This window comes from Scyliorhinus torazame, chromosome 6 (genome assembly GCF_047496885.1).
Source record: "Scyliorhinus torazame isolate Kashiwa2021f chromosome 6, sScyTor2.1, whole genome shotgun sequence".
Taxonomy (NCBI): domain Eukaryota; kingdom Metazoa; phylum Chordata; class Chondrichthyes; order Carcharhiniformes; family Scyliorhinidae; genus Scyliorhinus; species Scyliorhinus torazame.
Window position 1 is genome coordinate 308,163,722 of NC_092712.1, and position 20,615 is coordinate 308,184,336.

At 46.8% G+C, this 20,615-nt stretch overlaps 1 protein-coding gene across 2 annotated transcripts in view; it reads right to left on the reverse strand.

Moving 5' to 3' along the window:
• LOC140425576 (coagulation factor XIII A chain-like) overlaps positions 1-20,615 on the reverse strand; it is a 140,906-nt gene that overhangs the window by 48,014 nt on the left and 72,277 nt on the right. For both annotated transcript variants that reach the window (XM_072510022.1, XM_072510024.1), the window contains exons 4-8: positions 15,357-15,608; positions 13,791-13,909; positions 12,424-12,531; positions 6,218-6,392; positions 3,581-3,719 (exon numbers count right to left, since the gene is read on the reverse strand). In XM_072510022.1, the coding sequence (XP_072366123.1) occupies positions 3,581-3,719; positions 6,218-6,392; positions 12,424-12,531; positions 13,791-13,909; positions 15,357-15,608 (793 nt within the window). The remainder of the gene's footprint in view (positions 1-3,580; positions 3,720-6,217; positions 6,393-12,423; positions 12,532-13,790; positions 13,910-15,356; positions 15,609-20,615) is intronic.

Sequence of the window (20,615 nt, forward strand, 5' to 3'; positions counted from 1 at the left end):
GCGAGCTCACGATGCCGGTAAAATTTTGAAACAGCATGCCAATCGTTATGAGGTCACACGCATTGACTGTCAGGTTTCTAAGATAGGGGAAGCGGCAGTGCTGGTTGATGAGTATGCTATACCACATTGACAACTAGGGGGCAGTAGATCCCTGTTTGTAAACCCACAGGGAAGCTGGGGGAATAGAATAGGGTGTAACTTCAGGGAGAAGGAAGAAGCTACTTCAGTTAATGAAAGTGAAATTTAAGTGAAACCCACTGCTTCTAATGTTTTTATAGCCAGAATAGAAAGAATACAAAAGGATAAAATTGGGGTTATATTAGAAGGGGAAGTCACCCCATATCTGTCAAAGGGAGTGCCTAGAAAGATTGTTATCCTGAGAGATACTGGTTCAGGCTCAAAGCTTATTGTTAGCAAAGGATTTAGACCGTCTAAATGTTCATTGAATGAATATGTACTAATATAGGGGGTTGATGGGAAGTGTGATATATCTTTCCCACTGCATAAAGTAAATCTGAATTGTGCTCTGGTGAAGAGGCCTTGTGTAGTTTGAATTGTTTCTGAATTAGCCATTGAACATGTTGACTTTATATTGGGCAATGATTTAGCGGGCAGTATGATTTCGCCACCACCTGGGACAGGATGTCACAGTGCCAAAGTTGTACCAGTGAGCAAAACCGAAGAGCCTGTGTGTGATTCAGTTGCGCCAAGGATTGACCCAAGGAAATAGGCCGGCGTGTCCACCGCAGTAATGGACTGCACAGAGGCCATACAATGGCCTGCAGAATTGCCAAGTGAAGCTTTTCCAACAGGAAAGACTCTGAGGTCTCGGGATAATGACATCTGACACCAAACCAAAAGTGCTGGCCAGTGTTGAGACACGCCTGTTCAGGAATACAGGCAAGTGGACAGTCAACAAGTTGTCTTTTTGAAACCCCAACCTGATTGGAATGATATGCTTTGTAACTTGAGTGGAAGGCTCGAAATACTAGAAAGGAAATTAAAAGCCCGGGAAAGGAAAACAGCGGACCTCACTTGAACAGAATTAAATGAGGCCCACTCGGAATGGGATCCAGGAGAAACTGAAAGATCTTAACATGCTTGGTATAACCTGCCCGGATTCTATTGGCTGGGGACAATTGGTAACCCCATGTTCCTTGAAGAATATAAGCTCGGCAATTATTAGCAATGCAGCTGTGTAAATCGAGCTGGCCAGTGTGGTAACAGCTAGACAGGGAGCCAGTAGTGACCTACTGGCCTGGTGTATATTGTTACTTTCTGTTTGACTCTACAAACCCGTGCTGGATTCTTTGTGGCCCTCACAAAAATGCTCAAAGGTCACATCAAACCCTTCTGTCTGAACATGAAAAACATCTCAATATCATCTTTGAAACAACGAAGAGAGATTTTGATCAGAGGATAAATGAGTTGTTGATGCACAAAAAAGCCATTTGGACCTTCTTGTCCCAGAATGAGCATTTACCACCTTTGAGTACGGGAAATTAGCTTAAAATTGGAACTACAGCCAAAGCTAATTATAAGGACAACAATTAAGCTGTGGATTTAACTGTGCAGAAGTTAAAGAACGGACGTCGGAAGAAAAAAATGCGGGCTCTGAGTTCTGATCATTCTACGATATTTAAATTTTGCTAATCCTCCTTGTTACGTGGACTGGCTTTTGCTTTGGTCAAGCCTCTGTAACTTTATAATATATGTGTAATTGTGAAACAAAATCAAACGTTTATTAGTACAGTATGTAATAAGCTATTCGTTAGAGGTTTATGATCCTAAATACTTCGAAATAAACTGTAAAGCCATTGTAAAGAAACCTCCGCTATGGTGAAGCTTTCTTTCTCACAGAGATGTTAGGAATCCTGAAATATCCTATCATCGAATGGCGGCCAGTGGCAGGCTGTGCATGTGTGGTCCAGCGTTTGGAGTTTCTTGGGATGAAGGCAAAGGTCCCGTACGCTTACTTGAAGGAGAAAATGGTGTGAAAGCCTTGATCATGGGACCCTGAAATGGGACAGTCCCGGGCAGGAGACTGGAAGGGGTTTCAGAGAGAGAGAGAGAGAGAACCGGAGAAGGAGACATCTTAGGGACCACTGGAGAGAGGTGCAAAGCAAAGAGTGTCAAGCAGTAAAGTGATGCGGTTAGCAGGCTTCAAGTAGTGAGGATTCAGGAGAAGCCCTGGAGATCCGAGAAGGCCTCAATGCGATCGAATTATACTGATGAGGATGAAATATGGCCAAATATGGAATATTATGGCTCTTTTGATGCGGATAAAAGAAAGGGACCACAAGCATTATTGGCACATGTCTAGATGATGATAGACTACAGTCAACAGAATACAGCAAGAGAAGAGGAGAAAACTGTAACCCAAGGACTGGGAAGCAGGCACCGTAAGAGCTGAGTTTCACTGTATATCAATTGCCATTTATAAGTATTAACTTTGTATTTATTTGTGAAACTTAATAAACTCTCTGACTTGACTAAAGAAATTGAGTCTGTACTTTGCAGGTCAGAATCGGTCAAAAACCCCGAGTGAGATGGGTTTGGGTATTCTCTTTATCACATAGGTGACCATATCTAGGGGTCTTTCTCCATGGTATCAGCCTAACTGTCATCAGCGGACAGGATTCTCATGTTTCCCACATGCTGGGCAGCGGATGCAGGTGCACCTGCATAATTCTCCCTGCCTCACACCATCATTCCCACTCTGGCACGCTCCTCCGCTAAATTGACCGCACTCTTTACAGCCGTTTGAATTTGCTAGTTTTGGAAAGAGATACATTTCACCAGAAACAGGCGTGGTGGGATTGAGATCAAATGAGCCAAAAGAGCAAAGAACAAAGAACAAAAAAAAACTCAGGCTCAGGAACAGGCCCTTCGGCCCTCCTAGCCTGCACTGACCATGCTGACTGTCTGAACTAAAAAACCCTACCCTTCCGGGGTCCGTATCCCTCTATTCACATCCTATTCATATATTTGTCAAGACGTCCCTTAAAAGTCACTATCGTCCCTGCTTCCACCACCTCCTCCGGCAGCGAGTTCCAGGCACCCACTACCCTCTGTGTAAAAAACGTGCTCGCACATTTCCTCTAAACTTTGCCCCTTGCACCTTAAACCTATGCCCCCTAGTAATTGAATCTTCCACCCTGGGAAAAATCTTCTGACTATCCACTCTGTCCATGCCCCTCACAATCTCGTAGACCTCTATCAGGTCGCCCCCTCAACCTCCGTCGTTCCAGTGAGAACACAAAAGCCGACATGTTGGGTCGAATGATCTTTTTCTGATGGGAAAAGCAGGTGAGATATTGGCCGGAATTCTCCAGCCGTTGGGATTCTCTTTTCCCGCCGGCAGCGCTCCCCCGCCCGTGGGTTTCCCGGCGGTGTGGGATGACTTCAATGGGAAATCCCATTGACGAGCAGTGGGAAGAGAGTATCCCGCCGCCAGCGGACGGCGCGGCTTCGGGAAAACACGGCGGAAGGACCGGAGAATCCCGTCCCGCCATATAACAAACTTAATCTCATCCTGAACACAGTGTTGTTTTTGAATGATGTCATTAACTGTTCTCACCAGACCGAGTCCTTAGTCAAATGTATGTCTCTCTTCCCGTTTTCGTCCAGGATGATGTCGGTGGTTAAGTTCGCATTGTTGTCATGGGCTGAGGAGAAGTTTGTTACCACTCTGGCAGGTATTCCCAAACAGCGAAGAACTGGTCAGAATTAAAATAATACAACATGTTTAATTTTTCTGGAATGTGGTGCGATATCCTGTAGTGAATTTTCCTTTCTGCACTTTTGGCTATCCGCTTAAACAATTGGAAAATAAGAATAAATGGAGGAATTTTAAAAGCTGCCAATTGCTCACTTATCGATCAGAGGATAGAAATGAAATTGATCGCATTATTTTTTTCTTAACAATTCTGAGGAGGCACACAAGGTTGCCAGGAACCCATACCAAAGGTGGAATCTAATACCCTCCCCTGTGGCTAGTTTGGTGGCAGGGGGGGGTGGCATTTAATCAGGCGGGAGAGTGGCACATGGGGAATTCAGCACCCTCTCACCTCCACTCCGATTAAGCCTGTGGTGGGAGGCTTGTGGGCTGCCCCCCAGCCCCACCATCAATTGAGGCCATTAAGTAGGAAATTAACGCCCACTTAAGGGGCTTATCCAGCCATACGACAGGCAGAGGGCATGACAGGGAACTCTTCAAGGAAGCCCTGTTGGGGTACCTTGTGGACACCTGTGGCAGGTCCCTCATTCAAAGGCACTCAGTGCCTGATCCTGGGCGCAGGCATTGGGAATGGAAAGCCACTGAAAGCCACACCCCTTCCTCTTGACTGTCAACCCACCTTCCCTTCCCCTGTGACCCCACCCCACGACAACCTTCCATTCATCACTTGTGGCCCAGGATCCAGCGATGATACTGGACCTCGGGTGGGTGCTGTACTGGCAGCTGCCACTGTCTCTCTGGATATTCATTAGACACAGCATAGACTTCCACCACCAGGGTCGTTGATCCCAGAGAAGACCTGCAGGCATCCAGTTAAGTGCCTGATAATCATCATTTAGTGGGACTGCCTGGGTGAGTGCAGCTCCAACAACACTCAAGAAGCTTGACACAATCCAGGACAAAGCAGCTCATCATCACCTTCTTAAGGAAAATTAGGGATGAGCAATAAATGCTGGTCTAGCCAGCAACGAGGATGTAAAATCTCACCGAATCTCTACAGTGCCAAAGGAGGCCTTCAGACCCATCGAGTCGGCACTGACCCTTGGAAAGAGTGGGTCCATGGCCCGACCCTAACCCTGTAACCCAGTAACCCCACCTAACCTTTCCGACACTAAGGGGCAATGTACAAGAGCCAATCCACCTAACCTGCACATCTTTTGGACTGTGGGAGGAAACCGGAGCACCCGGAGGAAACCTACCCACCCACGGGGAGAATGTGCAAGCTCCACATGGACAGTCACCCGAGGTCGGAATTGAACCCGGGACCCATACGCTGTGAGGCAGCAGTGCCACCCCAGCCACCCACGTAAATTGGGTTGTAGTGAATGGTCTGCTCATTAACACCGCATATGAGTGGATATCAGGTCATTATCCACTCACACGTACTCTGCAACCCAACCAATGTTCAGTTTTACTCCATTTGTACTTTATCTTCACAGAATCACAGAGAAATACAGGGCAGAAAAGACCCTTCAGCCCATCGAGTCTGCACCACCGCAAGAAAGGCACCTGGTCTGCCAATCCTAATCCCATGTGCCAGCACTTGGCTCATAGCTTCGCATGTTAAGACGTGCCAAGTGCTCATCCAGGTACTTCTTCATGGATGTGAGGCAGCCGACTCTACCACCCTCCCAGGCAGTCTTTATTGTTTTATCCCCAAAGGTTTATCACCTCAGATCAATTTCACAAAACACTTCTAAAAGAGAAATGCCATTCAGCATCTCTTAATCCTACTATCTAGAATTCTCTCCATCTCGGTTTTGAACGTATTCAATGACTGTGCTTCCACAGCCCCCTGGGGTAGAGAATTCCAGAGATTCATCACTCCCTGGATGAAGAAATTCCTCCTCATCTCGGTTCTAAAGGTATTCCCCTGATTTGAGACTGCGTCCCCTAGTTCCAGAAACATCCCCCAAACTCTCCCCAAGCTCCCCTAACACCCTCCCTCCCATTCAATGCAAATTTAGACCAACTCTCTGGTTTAATTATGTGCCAGATCTCCCAGCCGCAGTGCTTTATTTCTTATAATAACAAAAACAACACACATGGACAAATAGGCAGCAGAAATATTTAGAAATAATGTTCACTTTCAGGGGAGGAAAATCTGGAATAGGCGGCCATCCCATAATTCATGTTGAAATCAATATCAATTTTAAAAATTAATAGTGAAAAAACACACTGATTCGAAATTAAAATGATTGAAATAAAAGTTTAACAGGGCACATTTTATTGTGTCTGTGTGATTGTGCCACATGAGTGTCTTGTGACGGAAATGTGTACGTGTGACTGTACGTGTGTGACTGAGGAGCGTGTGTTTGTGTAAAACTGTGTTGCTGTATGTGTGTGTGTGACTGGGCGGTTCTGGTATGTGCAACTGCACATGTGTGCATCTGCATAAGCGCACTAACATATATTTAGTATGATTACTTGCAGGCCTCAATATTCATGGAGGGAAATGCTGGAGATACGAGTTCTTACCTGTGTTAAAAACTGCAGCAAAGACCCAGCATTGTCCATAGCAAACAGGCAAGTGAGTTTGGCAATACTGCAATAAGATTTCAACACTGCTATTCCAGGCTGTAGGGGCCACTCCATCTGAGTATTGACCATCCCAACATCCAACAAGAACGCCACCATCATCTTTAGCATTAATCTGGAGGTCAAAGAGAAGATTTCATTTTTCATATGCTACAGGAAAGAAACTGGTGGGAGCCAAAATGTTAGAAATCCGCCGGTGTAAGATTGGGTAGAAATTCTCCCAATGACGGGTTCATGGTGGTCGGCCTCCCCACTGGCTGGTGGCGTAAATGCCATTTGCAAAACATGAATGTTCATTCAAACAACTGCCTGCCGGCACCTCGTCAGGCCTTTCAATCTTGCTTCGCGCCAAATTACGTTGGTCTAAAACTCGACTGCTAACGAGGGGTGTGCACAAGGCAGTCCTCAGTTTGCGTGAAACTTCGGGGTGAGTGCAACACTGCCACGTTGCTGTGCTGCTCCTGGCACGGTGTCCACCACTCTGCCGGGGCAGACCGGTTCTGCTCTGGGCCGAATGGCCTTACTTCCGCTCCTATGTCTTATGGTCTTATGCTCTGCCATCTCCATGCCGAGCTGGTCTTCATGGGCAGCACCGTGCTGCTGGACCAATGGATCCTCCTGTGCCACCATCCCGGATCAGTACTGCTCCTGGGGTGGTGGAGTATATTGGATCCCACCATTCCAGCCAGTGGGAAAGGTGCCGCCGGACGCGATGCCACCGTACTTAGGCCGGGATTCTCCAATCCGGATCCTCCCCACTACCGCTGCCAGTGTGTAGGGAGAGTTGGGCATTCAGCCAAAACTCCATTCCATGCAGCGAGACTGGGGAAACCTAACCGCAATGTTTATTTTTACCCGACACTGCTGCTAGCCCCTCACCGGTCCGGAATCGGTCAGGGATCGGCGCTGTAAAATGCCGCAGTTCCCACGCCGGCGCTGGCTCTTAGCCACAGAAACGGGGAATCCAGCCCATTATTTTCTGAAAGAAATCTATTTAATTTGCATTTGAATGTATCAATAGTAACTACTTCCTTTGTCTTCCCTGGGGAATCTGTTTCATAGATTGACCACTCTCACTGAAAAAATTGTGTCCGCAGATTAATTTGGGATCACTCCTCTTCAGGCTATGAGCTGTGGTTCTGTTGTTCTGGACAAACTGGAACAACTATTGTGATCTGCATTAGTCAGCTCTTTAGAATTGTAAGAACTGCAATCCGATCTCCTGTCCTCTTTTGCAGTGAGAACATGCCCAAATTATGTAACTGCGCCTCCTAATCAAATCCCTCCATTCCCTCAATCAACCTGCTTGCTGTCTTTGGTATCCTATTAATAGCCACAATATTCTTTCTGTACTCGTCACCCATGATTTCAAAGGTGGAAGAATGATCTCGCTAGCTTGGCTCAATATTGATTATTTTAATATGTTGAAACATTTGGCAAGCTTTACTCACTGTTGCCGGGCAGTAATGTGATATTTGCAGCCTATTGATGACCAGGATCTGCCAGCTACCTTTTAATTCCATTTTCTTTCCATTGAAGTAGTTCTTCCTTCCTGAATATTTTGCCTCCATATGATGGACTCAGCACTTTGCTACATTTAACTTCATCTGCCACCTGCCTGCCCAATTCCCAAGTATATGCAAATTCTCCAGTTCAGTTTTGGAGCCAAACACTTAACTTGAGGAGGAATAGCTGATAAATAGTGGGAAATCATGGGGATTTCTACAGCTAGAAATCCCTTTTTGCAATGTCTCTTAAAATACAATTTGGACCAGTCATCAATCACGTCTGCGGAATAGTTAATCGTCAAACATCAAACCGGGCAGGTTCAGGAAACCCTCTGACATTGCGAATGATTTAAATGTAAAGGCATCTCCAAACTAACAGTCTAGGTGACAAACTAAATCACTTTCCTCATCAATTGAAGGGTGGACTTAAAACTCTCAGAATATAATTAAGTACAAGCAAGGAGATTATGAGGTCCAAGCAAACAGCTTGAAAGTTGCAAATTAACAACAGCTTCATCAGCACTGTCAACGTTACTAATCATCGGTCCAAGTTTCACTCTCTGGCATGTGGTACAAAGGAGTTTCTTTCCACAGTGAAAGCTGTCCCGTGAGACAAGAAAAGGTTTGACAACCATGCACATATATTTGTTAGAAGAGTGTTTCTGAATAGATTGAATATTATCTTCTTATTGAGAAATCTAGGATAAGGAGCTGAGTGCAAGAAGGTTGAAGGGAAAAGCAGCGAAGATGAGGTAAATCAAGTGGTTCTAAACACAAGGAGCAGCTGGATTTCATTCAGTTTTCCAACAATTCCATTGAATCATGTCAGCTGCTGTGAATGATTCAGTCGGTGAATTTTCTCCTCGTCCGCTTTATATTTTCTTTCCCACTGATCTTACCCTGTTCTTACGTTTTCTGTTTTACCTCTGGAAGATCAGTCGGTTTCCTCTTTCAAAGCGGAGTGCTGGTTCCTGGCAATGAGTCACGCACGATACACTGAAGAAAGTTGCTTGCACATGGGAGGTCTGTGCACAATGTTTTCACTTAAAAGCTAGAGTGTGCTTTTGGGGTGGCACTTGGGGCACCACACGTTTTGGAGAGGTTTTATGAAGAGAAATAAATGAAACCGCTCCCAAGTGTTCAACTCTTTTGCCTTCCCCATAGATGTATCTTCTTTCCCCCAAACAATCTTCATCATGCCAAAATTGAAACAAAATTGGAAGAACGCGTGCGGTATTACAGGCTTGGTGGTTCAATCACAGTTGGCTTGTCCAAAATGTTTCTTTCACAAATAGAAACTTTGGACTGGATTTTCCAAAGGCTTCGGGTCCCCGACACCAGACCACCGGGGGTCTCTTGACTTGCTGGGAGACAGTCCACTGGAACTATTTTGATAGGAACTGATGCCTCTCTGTTGACTGTGCTGTTAAGGAGAGGTGGGTATTGAGCAGGTCTGAGAACCCCGTCCCTTCCCAAATTAAGTTTCCCCCTGCGTCCAAACTCACCTCAGGGGAGGGACATTAAATTCCACCTCACAGTTCCTTCACTGTCTCCTTCTCCAGAAATACTGGATCAGCCACGATCCTATTGAATGGCGGAGCTGGCTCGACGGGCCGAATGGCCCACTCCTGTTCCTATTTCTTGTGGTCGAAAGGCCTTAAAGCATCCTCTATTATTCGAGGGTCACTGAACTACAACTTTACACTTTTACACTTTTACACTACAACTTTACACTGTAATTTTACTACAGGGCAGGGCAAGGAGACAGGTCCCAAGACAACCTCAGACACAGCAGTGGTCAATCACCTGCACTGTTGCCGTTATTCTGAACCATATACTAACTGTCTGACCAACTGAGCTAACCACTCTCCCCAGGGCCAAGAAGCGGTGGGTGCAAAATAGATCATACATGAATGAGAGGGCAGCACGGTGGAGCAGTGGTTAGCATTGCTGCCTCATGGCGCCAAGGTCCCAGGTTCGTTCCTGGCTCTGGGTCACTGTCCGTGTGGAGTTTCCACATTCTCCTTGTGATGGCATGGATTTCGCCCCCACAACCCAAAGATGTGCAGATTAGGTGGATTGGCCGCGCTAAATTGCCCTTAGTGTCCAAAGGGGTTGGGTGGGGTTACTGGGTTACGAGTATGGGGCGGAGTTCTGGGCTGAAATGGGGTGCTCTTTCCAAGGGCCAGGGCAGGCTCGATGGACCGAATGGCCTCCTTCTGCACTGTAAATTCTATGTGCAGGGTAGGTGGATTGGCCACACTAAATTGCCCCTTAATTGGGTACTTTAAATTTTTTTTTTTTAAATGCATGATTGAGAGCGAGGGTTAAAGGTGGGGGTGCGAGGAATAGGGGGCTCTGAAAGAGGAGAATCATCAGGCCCATGATTTTTCTCCATGACCCTGTTCTCCCCCCTCACATATTCCGTCACTGGGTCAAAACCTCTTTTCCTCAGAGCACTGTAGGTGTGCCTGCACCACATGGTCTGCAGAGGTTCAACAAGATGGCTGGCCACCTCCTCAAGTGCAATTAGGGGTGGCCTTGCCAGAGATGTCCAGGACCCATAAAACTTTCAACGTATACTTTACTGGCTGTATAATCTGGCTAACATTTTATTCTCTTTTTCTATTTAGAACAACAATATAATTGCACGTGTGTCTTGTTTGTTGCAGGTACACAGGCGATGCAGTGTGCCAGGGACTGCACTGATAGCCATGTGCGAATGGAGGGCGGGAAGTCTGCCTACGCTAATAAAACCCTCAAAATTCACACATGTCAACAGGACTGCTACATTCCAGGTGGAAATCGGGAGCAGCTTATCGTGGAGTTTTCTTTCGATTGTGAGAGTTTAACGGACAACATCAGTAAAATCTGAAAATGAAATGAATCATAATTGTAAGATTTACACTTTAAAGAGCAACATGAAGGCGGCACGGTGGCACAGTGGTTAGCACGGCTGCCTCACGGCACTGAGGACCCGGGTCTAATCCTGGCCCCTGGTCACTGCCTGTGTGGAGTTTGTACATTCTACCTACAGTGGGTAGGTAGATTGGCCACGCTAAATTGCCCCGGAATTGGAAAAAAATAATTAGGTACTCTAAAGTTATTTTTTTTTAAACAACAAAAAGAACATGTTACATCATCAGCAATTTCCCTGGTGTTTGCGGGCCCTGCCTACGCGCCAAATGGCTGAATTGACTCCAGGCGGAACATTCAAATTTACCTGGCAGTGTGAAGCCAACTGTAGCAGATCTGCCACCTTTTACACAGCTTGAGTTTCCTTCGCATTGACTTCAATAGATAGAAAGTCAATGGAGGGAGGGCGTATAAAGCGTGGCTGATGCAGTATCTTACGCTGCAGCTGAAGCTGAAAGTTCCACTGGACAATTCAAAATATCACCTTGGTTGAAGGTGCTTTGCGATTTCCCAAGGGAGATGAAAAATCCCGCGGAAATGCATGTTCACAGAATCCTAGAATTCCTACAGTACAGAAAGAGGCCATTCGGCCCACCGAGTCTGCACCGACCCTTTGAAAGAGCACCCTACCACCTGACCCCAGGCCCTATAACCTCACCCTAAGGAGCAATTTAGCGTGACCAATCCACCTAACCTGCACATCTTCGGACTGTGGGAGGAAACCGGAGCGCCCGGAGGAAATCCACGCAGACACGGGGAGAAAGTGCAGACTCCAAACAGTCACCCGAGGCCGGAATTGAACCCGGGTCCCAGGCGCTGTGAGGCAGCAGTGCTAACCACTGTGCCATCGTGCCGCCCCGTTCTTCCTTCTTTCAGTATGATCAGCATTCCAGCTTACTTTGGCATTCAGTGCTGTGTGGAAATTCTTATGCGCTAGCTCAAAAATGTAAGTTAGGAAAACAGACAACTTGCATCTAGATGGTGTCTTTCATTTCTGCAGGACACCCCAAAGGGTTTCAAGCCAATCAAAGAATGTCGCTACCATTGGAGTTACCAAAGCAGCAGTAAATGTATGGTCAGCAAGCTCCCACAAATAGCAACGGGATGTTGCTTGAACCTTATTGTCCGATAGATAAATTTTGGTCAGAAGGTTGGGAGAACTCCTAAAACCCTCCTCAAAATAGCTCTACGGGATCTTTCGCAGTTACTCGAGAGGGCTGGTTCGCCTTGGTTTAGCGTTTCTATTGAAAGTCAACACCTACATAGATTTACGCGGATGTAGGCCATTCAGAACAAGAGGCCTGTGCCAATATTTATGCTCCACAAACACCTCCTCCCACTTCTCTTCATCTAGTCCTATCTGCATATCCTTCTGACAGTGCTGCATACCCTCAGTACCGCACCAAACCCCTGTTTCTAAAAGCTCCTCAAATTACTCCACGATACGGGCAGCACGGTGATGCAGTGGTTAGCATTGCAGTCTCACGGCGCCGAGGTCCCAGGTTCGATCCCGGCCCTGGTCACTGTCCGTGTGGAGTTTGCACATTCTCCCCGTGTTTGCGTGGGTTTCGCCCCCACAGCCCAAAGATGTGCAGAGTAGGTGGATTGGACACGCTAAATTGCCCCTTAATTGGAAAAAATGAATTGGGTACACTAAATCTAAAACAAAAAAAAATTACGCCACGATATTGTTACTATGATCCAGCAGTTTAGCCAACTCACCATTGCAGATGCAACTCGGCAGACTTTAATCGGACACCCTCTTGTTTGCAAAGGCATCCGTGCTCTGTCCAGTATGTAAATACATGAATCCAATATATCTCTTTCGAACTGGATGGAATTAAAGAGGCAAAGAGCTGATTATAAAACAAAGGCACAATAATTTATGCCCATATAAGAGTGCTTTTGTGATTCCCTGATATACTATGAAAATTAAAAGTTATGGCCTGGATTTTCACCAAGTCAGGTTGACTTGGGAGCTCTTTAAAAATGGTGGGTGGGTCCCACACCCGGCACTCCCAATCTGACCGACCCCATTGCAGAGTTAGCTATCTCCTCCAGCTGGTGTATTGCACAGGTGAGTTTAAAAGCAGTGATTCTTTTTCACTGACTCTCTCAGGACTGCCCTCCAGCTTCCAGGCAGGGGTCTCTATAATGGGGGGATTCCAGGCAGTGGTCTCTAAAATGGGGGGATTCCAGACAGGAGTCTCTGTAATGGGAGGATTCCAGACAGGGATCTTCATAATGGGAGGATTCTGGTGAGGGTCCCTCTTACAGAGGGCAGATCTCTGTAATGGGGGAGTTTCTGGTGAGGGTCTCTCTTATGGGGGTAGTCTCTGATGGGGGGTCTCTCTTTTAGGGGGTTCTCTGGTGGGAGTCTCTCTTAAGGGGGGTCTCTGGTAGGGATGTGTGATGGGGGTGGGATGGGCAGGGTTTGCATTGTGGGGGGGGAGGGGACTTTGGGGGCAACTCCCTATGTTCTATGAGTTACCCCCTTAGCCTACCGCGAGGTCTATCACACCAGGGTCAAGCTGAGAAATACCTCACCAATTCTCGCCCATGTGAACACTGGCCCAGAAGGACCAGAGAATCACGCAGTCTTGGCGAATTAGGTGCCCATCCCATTAATAGGATGCAAATGGATCAATTTGACCTACTTACATCTTCCCGCTGTCATGGGTCGCGAACCTCGATGATGCCACCAGCGGGGGACTGGAGCATCGGAACGCCAATCCCATTTTTTGAATGACGCTGGATTCTCCGCCGCATCGGGATCTCCGCAAACGGGAACAGAGAATCTAGCCCGACAAGTCAGTGGATCAGGTACAGACTGACTTTAATAAGCATGGCAGGTTACACATGAGCTAGCAAGTCACTCAGTTGTATCAAACACCTTCTCGGGATAACAAGGGATGGTCAATAAAAAACCCAAATCCGTAATGAGTTAAAAAGAAAATCGATCATTGACAATGATCTTTTCCCCATTCCGAAGATATGACTGACCTTTGGCCTGGTCGCAAAGCAAATGTTTATTAAAAATATCTGAACGCAATGAAGGCAAACCATTCAAAAGATATAGCCGGCAATACCTGACCAAAAATCCAAGCTCTGGAGGTTACTTCTGTGAACCTCCCGTAGTAAATGCGGCCAATGTCATTTAAGACATACTCTTCCTTTTCTGCTGCATTATGCAGATAAACTGTATCCTCTGAGCCATCCCAGCAGTGCCATTCATAAGTTTAAAACAAAAGAGGTGGAATAAATTAGACCTTGCGTGTTTTGTGGCTGAAGATGCATAATTGAGGAATAATTGGCGCAAATCAGACGGGCATCGCGCCGCCCCAAAGGTGCAGAATGCTCCGCATCTTTGGGGGCCGAGCCCCAACCTTGAGGGGCTAGGTCGGCGCCGGACGAAATTCCGCCCCGCCAGATGGCGGGAAAGGCCTTTGGTGCCCCGCCAGCTGGCGCGGAAATGACATCTCCAGGTGGCGCATGCACGGGAGCGTCAGCGGCCGCTGGCAGCTTCCCACGCATGCGCAGTGGAGGGAGTCTCTTCTGCCTCCGCCATGGTGGAGACCGTGGCGGAGGCGGAAGGGAAAGAGTGCCCCCACGGCACAGGCCCGCCCGCGGATCGGTGGGCCCCGATCGCGGGCCAGGCCACCGTGGGGGCACCCCCCGGGGCCAGATTGCCCCATGCCCCCCCCAGGACCCCGGAGCCCGCCCACGCCGCCTTGTCCCGCCGGTAAGGTAGGTGGTTTAATTTACGCCGGCGGGACAGGCATTTTAGCGGCGGGGCTTCGGCCCATCCGGGCCGGAGAATCGAGCGGGGGGGCCCGCCATCCAGCGCGGAGCGATTCCCGCCCCCGACGAATCTCGGGTGCCGAAGACTTCGGCAACCGGCGGGGGCGGGATTCACGCCAGCCCCCGGCGATTCTCCGACCCGGTGGGGGGTCGGAGAATCTCGCCCAATATTCCACACTGGAAAATTCTAAAATATTTTAAGTGTCAAAGATGCATCTACCTTCTGCTGTAACACAGCGGGAAGAGCAAAATGATTATTAGTCAGTAACATATTCGAGATTTTCAGCTGACATCACACATCAGAGCAAAGTTTCCTGCAGCACTGATATGGCCTGAACCTGGGGTTCAATTACTCCACACCCGCTCGCTGCCATTTACAGCTAGGTCACCTTCCGACCTCTCGGTCCCACAGTGAACCCCAACATGCCCGCAATGCAATGCATGTCAGACATTTGGGTGCAAGCAACCCATGAGCTTCCAATTGTTTAAATCAATGATTCAAAAATCATGGGCAGCATCCGCCCAAATATCTGCTGTGAGCTGTCGGAGGCCAAGGCTCACTGGCAGGAGAAGAAATTCACTCCTCAGGTTTTTAAAAATTGCTCATGCCAGCCATTAGAAGGACTGTTTAAAAGGAAAATGAAAAAGATTGGTCACTGTAATGTCAGCTCTGCCGAATTATACTGCTGAGGGATTGACTGGAGGATGAGGTGGTGGGAGGGGGGGGACACTTCTTACTTGTGGTTTTAAAACAAAGACTAGATTTAAAGAGATGGGTATATTTTAAAAAAACACTCCATCAAAATGTTTTGATGTGGTATCAAACATGTGATATATTAAATAAGACGCGATACCTTCACACCACGGATTGAACAGAACATAAATATCTGTATCATTATCTCGTGCACTTCTGCGGATTCCATATGGGGTCATCACAGCGACATACATTCTGAATCGTCCGATAATAGAATGGGGCGAGGATAGGACGGAGAGACAGACAACGTTGTTCTGGGTTGACTCTACTTTGGCTCCCCATTTTCCTTTCTCCAATTGTTCTTGGATGTAAATCGGAATGTACGTTCCTTTTGTGATGTCTGGGTATCGACCTGCAACAAAATGCTACAGGCAGTAAGTTTCTGTTCAAAACCACTGGTTGACTTCTTGGTGTATCACCTGGTTGTATTTACTTTTGCACACACACGAACATGCATGCACACACACGCACGCAGGCATGCATGCACATACACATGCAGGCAGGCACACAAACACGCACGCACACATAATGATAATCTTTATTGTCACAAGTAGGCTTACATTAACACTGCAACGTTACTGTGAAAATCCCCATGTTGCCACATTCCGGCGCCTGTTCGGGTACACGGAGGGTGAATTCAGAATGTCCAAATTACACACACATGCATTCAGGCACACACGCACATACACATGCATGCAGGTACACACACACATGCATGCAGGCATGCACACACACATACACATGCATTCAGGCACACACATGCACATGCATGCAAGGTTATCCATTTTGGTAGCAAAAATGGGAGGGCAGTCTATTTTCAGAATGGCCATAGATTAGGAGGGGGGAAATGTGCAACAAGACCTGGGCGTCATCAAACACCAGTCGCTGAAGGTAAGCATGTAGCTACAGCGGTCGGTAAAGAAGGCAAGTGGTATGCTGGCCTTCATAGCGAGAGGATTCAAGTACAGGAGCAGGGATGTCTTGCTGCAATTATACAGGGCCTTGATGAGGCCACACTTGGAATATTGTGTTCAGTTTTGGTCTTCTTAACTGAGGAAGGATCTTCTTGCTAGACAGCGAGTGCAGCGAAGGTTTACCAGACTGATTCCTGGATGGCAGGAGGACTGACAAATGAGGAGAGATTGAATCAATTAGGATTATATTCGCTGAAGTTCAGAAGAATGAGGGGGGAATCTCATAGAAACCTATAAAATTCTAACAGAACTAGACAGAGGAGATGCAAGAAGTTTATTCCCGATGGTGGGGAGACCAGAACCAGGGGTCACAGTCTGGGGATACGGAGTAAATTATTTAGGACAGAGATGAGGAGAAATTTCTTCTTTCGGAGAGTGGTGAACCTGTGGAATTCGTTACCACAGGAAGTAGTTGAGGCCAAAACATTGTTTTCAAGAAGCAGTTTGATATTGCACTTGGGCCGAAGGGGATCAAAGGAAATGGGGGGAAGGCGGGATTAGGCTACTGAGTTGGATGATCAGCCATGATCATAATGAAAGATGAAGCAGGCTCGAAAGGCCGAATGGCCTCCTCCTGCTCCTATTTTCGATGTTTCCATGTTTCCACACATATTCGCAGGCACGCACGCACACAAACGCACATGCACGCACATGTGTACACACACATGGACATCACACAGGCACGTAGACACACATATGCACATACACCATACACATAGGTACATGCGCACACACAGGCACACACATGCACGCACACGCAATTACACGTGCATGCAGACAAACACACATGCGCATACACATCACACACAAACACGCACAAAAAATAATGCACATGCGTGCGCACATGCACACAGACACACCACACCTATATATTAATCTCAGGTGTGTATTTGTAGGGCATAAAATGTCTGTAGAGCTTTGAAAATATTTGTGCGGCAAAAGAATTATGTTTGACTCAAAATCTCCTTCAAAAAAATGTCAAAATGCAACTCCGCACTCTCTGAATACCTCTGTAAACAACTTTCCAAATGCTTTCTGCAGTCATGTTGGCTGCCACACATATATATAATGACAATCAGTTTAAAAATTAAATAAATGTAGGACATTGCCACATTTATCCATATCATTGGCTATCTTACATTGCAAACCACATCTCACAACCGAGGATCCGATTTCCCCACACCTCAGCTATTTACCCCAGATTGTCCACTATTCTCCTGATGCATCAATGCGGCCGAGAGATCCACTCATTCGAGCAGGTTTTATTTTTTGTTTTTCAATTCTGTTTGCAACTTAATTTTTTTTCCCAGTCGGAAGTGCGGGCGTTCCCCACTTTTCTTTATCCAACTCAACCTCAAAAACAGGAGCAGCAGAAAAATCACAGCCAATCCAGACTTTTATTTTTCAATTTCACTGCCGTATGTGAAGGAGAAGGGAATAGAAGATTTAGTTGATCGGGTGAATGCTGGAAAGGGAATGGTCGAGGCTAGTATGGAGCATTAACACTGGCTTGGGCCAAATGGCCGGTTTCTGCACCTTAGATTCTGTGCAAATAGAGGACAGTATTGCTGACAGTGATTTGGATCATGTGGAGATGAGAATTCCTTCAGCTTGTAACTCAAGTATTTAGACAATTACACTTTTTATGTCTGCTTTGTCTCAGTTTCCTTGGCCTCATTGATGCTTCAGGACCTACATTTTGAAGTGTAAAAGGTAAATGTTAAATATGCAAATAGACAGTGTACATCATCAGTGATGCGAAATCAGGTGACAACAGAGTGTGCTGAGATAGTTCTGTGTGAAGCCTTGTGCTAGGCCTTGCACTGTACATGGTCAGTAGGATGTTTAATAAAAGCCTTGCCTCCAGCAGTCTCTATCAATCCTAACCAAGGACAACGTCTGAGACTCTCAGCGATGATAACAGAATTTCCATGGCCTCGCCCTCTCTCTCTACTGTAGCCATCTGGGAGGCCACTTCCAACTAGGTACAGAGCAACTTGCAAAGACTGAGGGGTAAAGTGGACAAGCCAAGAATCAGGCAGGCTCAGAGCCTAAAATGCATATTTGTTAGCAAAAGTCCAGACGGCATCGAAACTCCGTCCCATTAGCATGTTAATCAGGCTGATTAGCAGGTGATGGCCCATCTCCCCAACACAAAGGACTGGCACTCCAGCAACCGGGACAGTCCTAGACATTTCGGCGCCACTCCCTGTCCAAGGGAAATGCAAACAACGGGGTCAATGACCGCTTGGGACACGCCCAGTCATCTAGATCCCCGCCCACTTATTGGTTAGGAATCGAACAGAGTGATCAGGGATCACCCAATTAGTAAGGCATTAAAGGACTGCCCAAAAGAGTGCAAAAGCCCCCCCCCCCCCCCCTCCCCGAGTACAAAAGAAGAGTTCGCCATATATTCGCTCTCTTTTGGCCTTGGTACCCCGGTCATGGCCATCGCCAATCGCAGCAATACCAGAAGCAAGTTCGAGTTCAACGCCCACTACCAGGCGGATGAGCCCAGCTGAGCAGCAGTTACCCCTTCGAACCCAATAGATCCAGAATTGAACAGCGGCCACTGTTTCCTGACCTAAGCCGGGTGCCCGAAGTTAAGTACAGGTTGTCTTAGTAATAGGTGTAGTTAACTAGTAGTGTTTATGTTGCATGACTAATTGTGTGTAAATAAAGTACCCTTGATCTTGAACTAACTAACTGGTGTTTGGCTCTTTGATCGATAGCCGGTTGAAACTTGTGGTGGTATCATTCGATACCTGGCGACTCTCAGCATTAGGACATAGACGATATAGAAAGAAGGCAAATCCACTGATTGCCCTAATTGGAAATGAGCCACAGAAAAGACCAAGTAGTAGAGATAAATCAAACAACACGACTACCCATTCTGACACTGTTGTCTTGCCCTGTTCCTCTAAACTAGATCTTATTGTATAGAAAAGTAATGGACTGGCATTCGCCTTTTGAAATGAAATGAAAATCGCTTATTGTCACAAGTAGGCTTCAAATGAAGTTACTATGAAAAGCCCCTAGTTGCCACATTCCGGCGCCTGTTCGGGGAGGCTGGTATGGGAAGTGAACTGTGCTGCTGGCCTGCCTTGGTCTGCTTTCAAAGCCAGTGATTTAGCCCTGTGCTAAACCCTTGTGTGGGACCTTATCAAAAGCCCTTTGAAAGTCCAGATACACAACATCTACTGGTTCACCCTTGTCCACTCTACTGGTCACATCCTCAAAAAATCCCAGAAGATTTGTTTGATCAGAGGGATATGTGTATGTACACCGGTCCCTTAGGGTAGCAGGACAGGTGGATATAGTGGTTAAGAAGGCAAATGGTATACTTGCCTTTATTAGCTGAGGCATAGAGTTTAAGAACAGGGAGGTTCTGCTGGTATTGTATAAAATGTTGGTTAGGCCACAGCTAGAGTATTGTGTGCAGTTCTGGAATCCACATTATAGGTGGGATGCAAGATCACTGGAAGGGGTGCAGAGGGGATTTACCAGGATGTTGCCTGGGCTGGAGAGCATAGATTATTTATTTATTTATTTATTTATATTGTCACAAGTAGGCTTACATTAACACTGCAATGAAGTTACTGTGAAAATCCCCTAGTCGCCACATTCCAGTCATGGTATTGGGGGTAATGTATTGATGTTGATAGAGAACTGGTTGGCTGACAGGAACCATAGAGTGGGAATGAACAAGTCCTCTTCGGAATGGCAGGATGTGACTGGTGGGGTACCGCAGGGTTCAGTGCTGGGACGCCAGCTGTTCACAATATACATTAATGATTTGAATGAAGGAATTGCATGCAATATCTGCAAATTTGCAGACACCACTAAGCTGGGTGGCAGTATGTGCTGTGAGGAGGATGCAAAGAGGCTGCAGGGTGACTTGGGCATATACTTGGCAAATGCAATATAATGTGGGTAAATATGAGGTTATCCACTTTGGTGGCAAAAACAGGAAGGCAGATTATTATCTGAATGGTTGCAATTTAGGAAAAGGGGACGTGCAACGAGGCCTGGGTCATGGTGGAATAGTCGCTGAAGGTTGGCATGCAGGTACAGCAGGCGGTGAGGAAAGCTAATGGCACGCTGGCTTCATAGCGAGAGGAGTTCAGTATAGGAGTAGGGGTGTCTTGCTGCAGTTGTACAGGGCCTTGGTGAGGCCACACCTCAAGCATGGTGTGCAGCTTTATTCTCCTAGTTTGAGGAAGGACATTCTTGCTATTGAAGGTGTCCAGCGAAGGTTCACCAGACTAATTCCCGGGATGGCAGGACTGACATATGGAGAAATACTGGATCAACTGGGCTTGTATTCACTGGAGTTTAGAAGAATAAGAGGGGATCTCATAGAAACATATAAAATCCTGATGGGA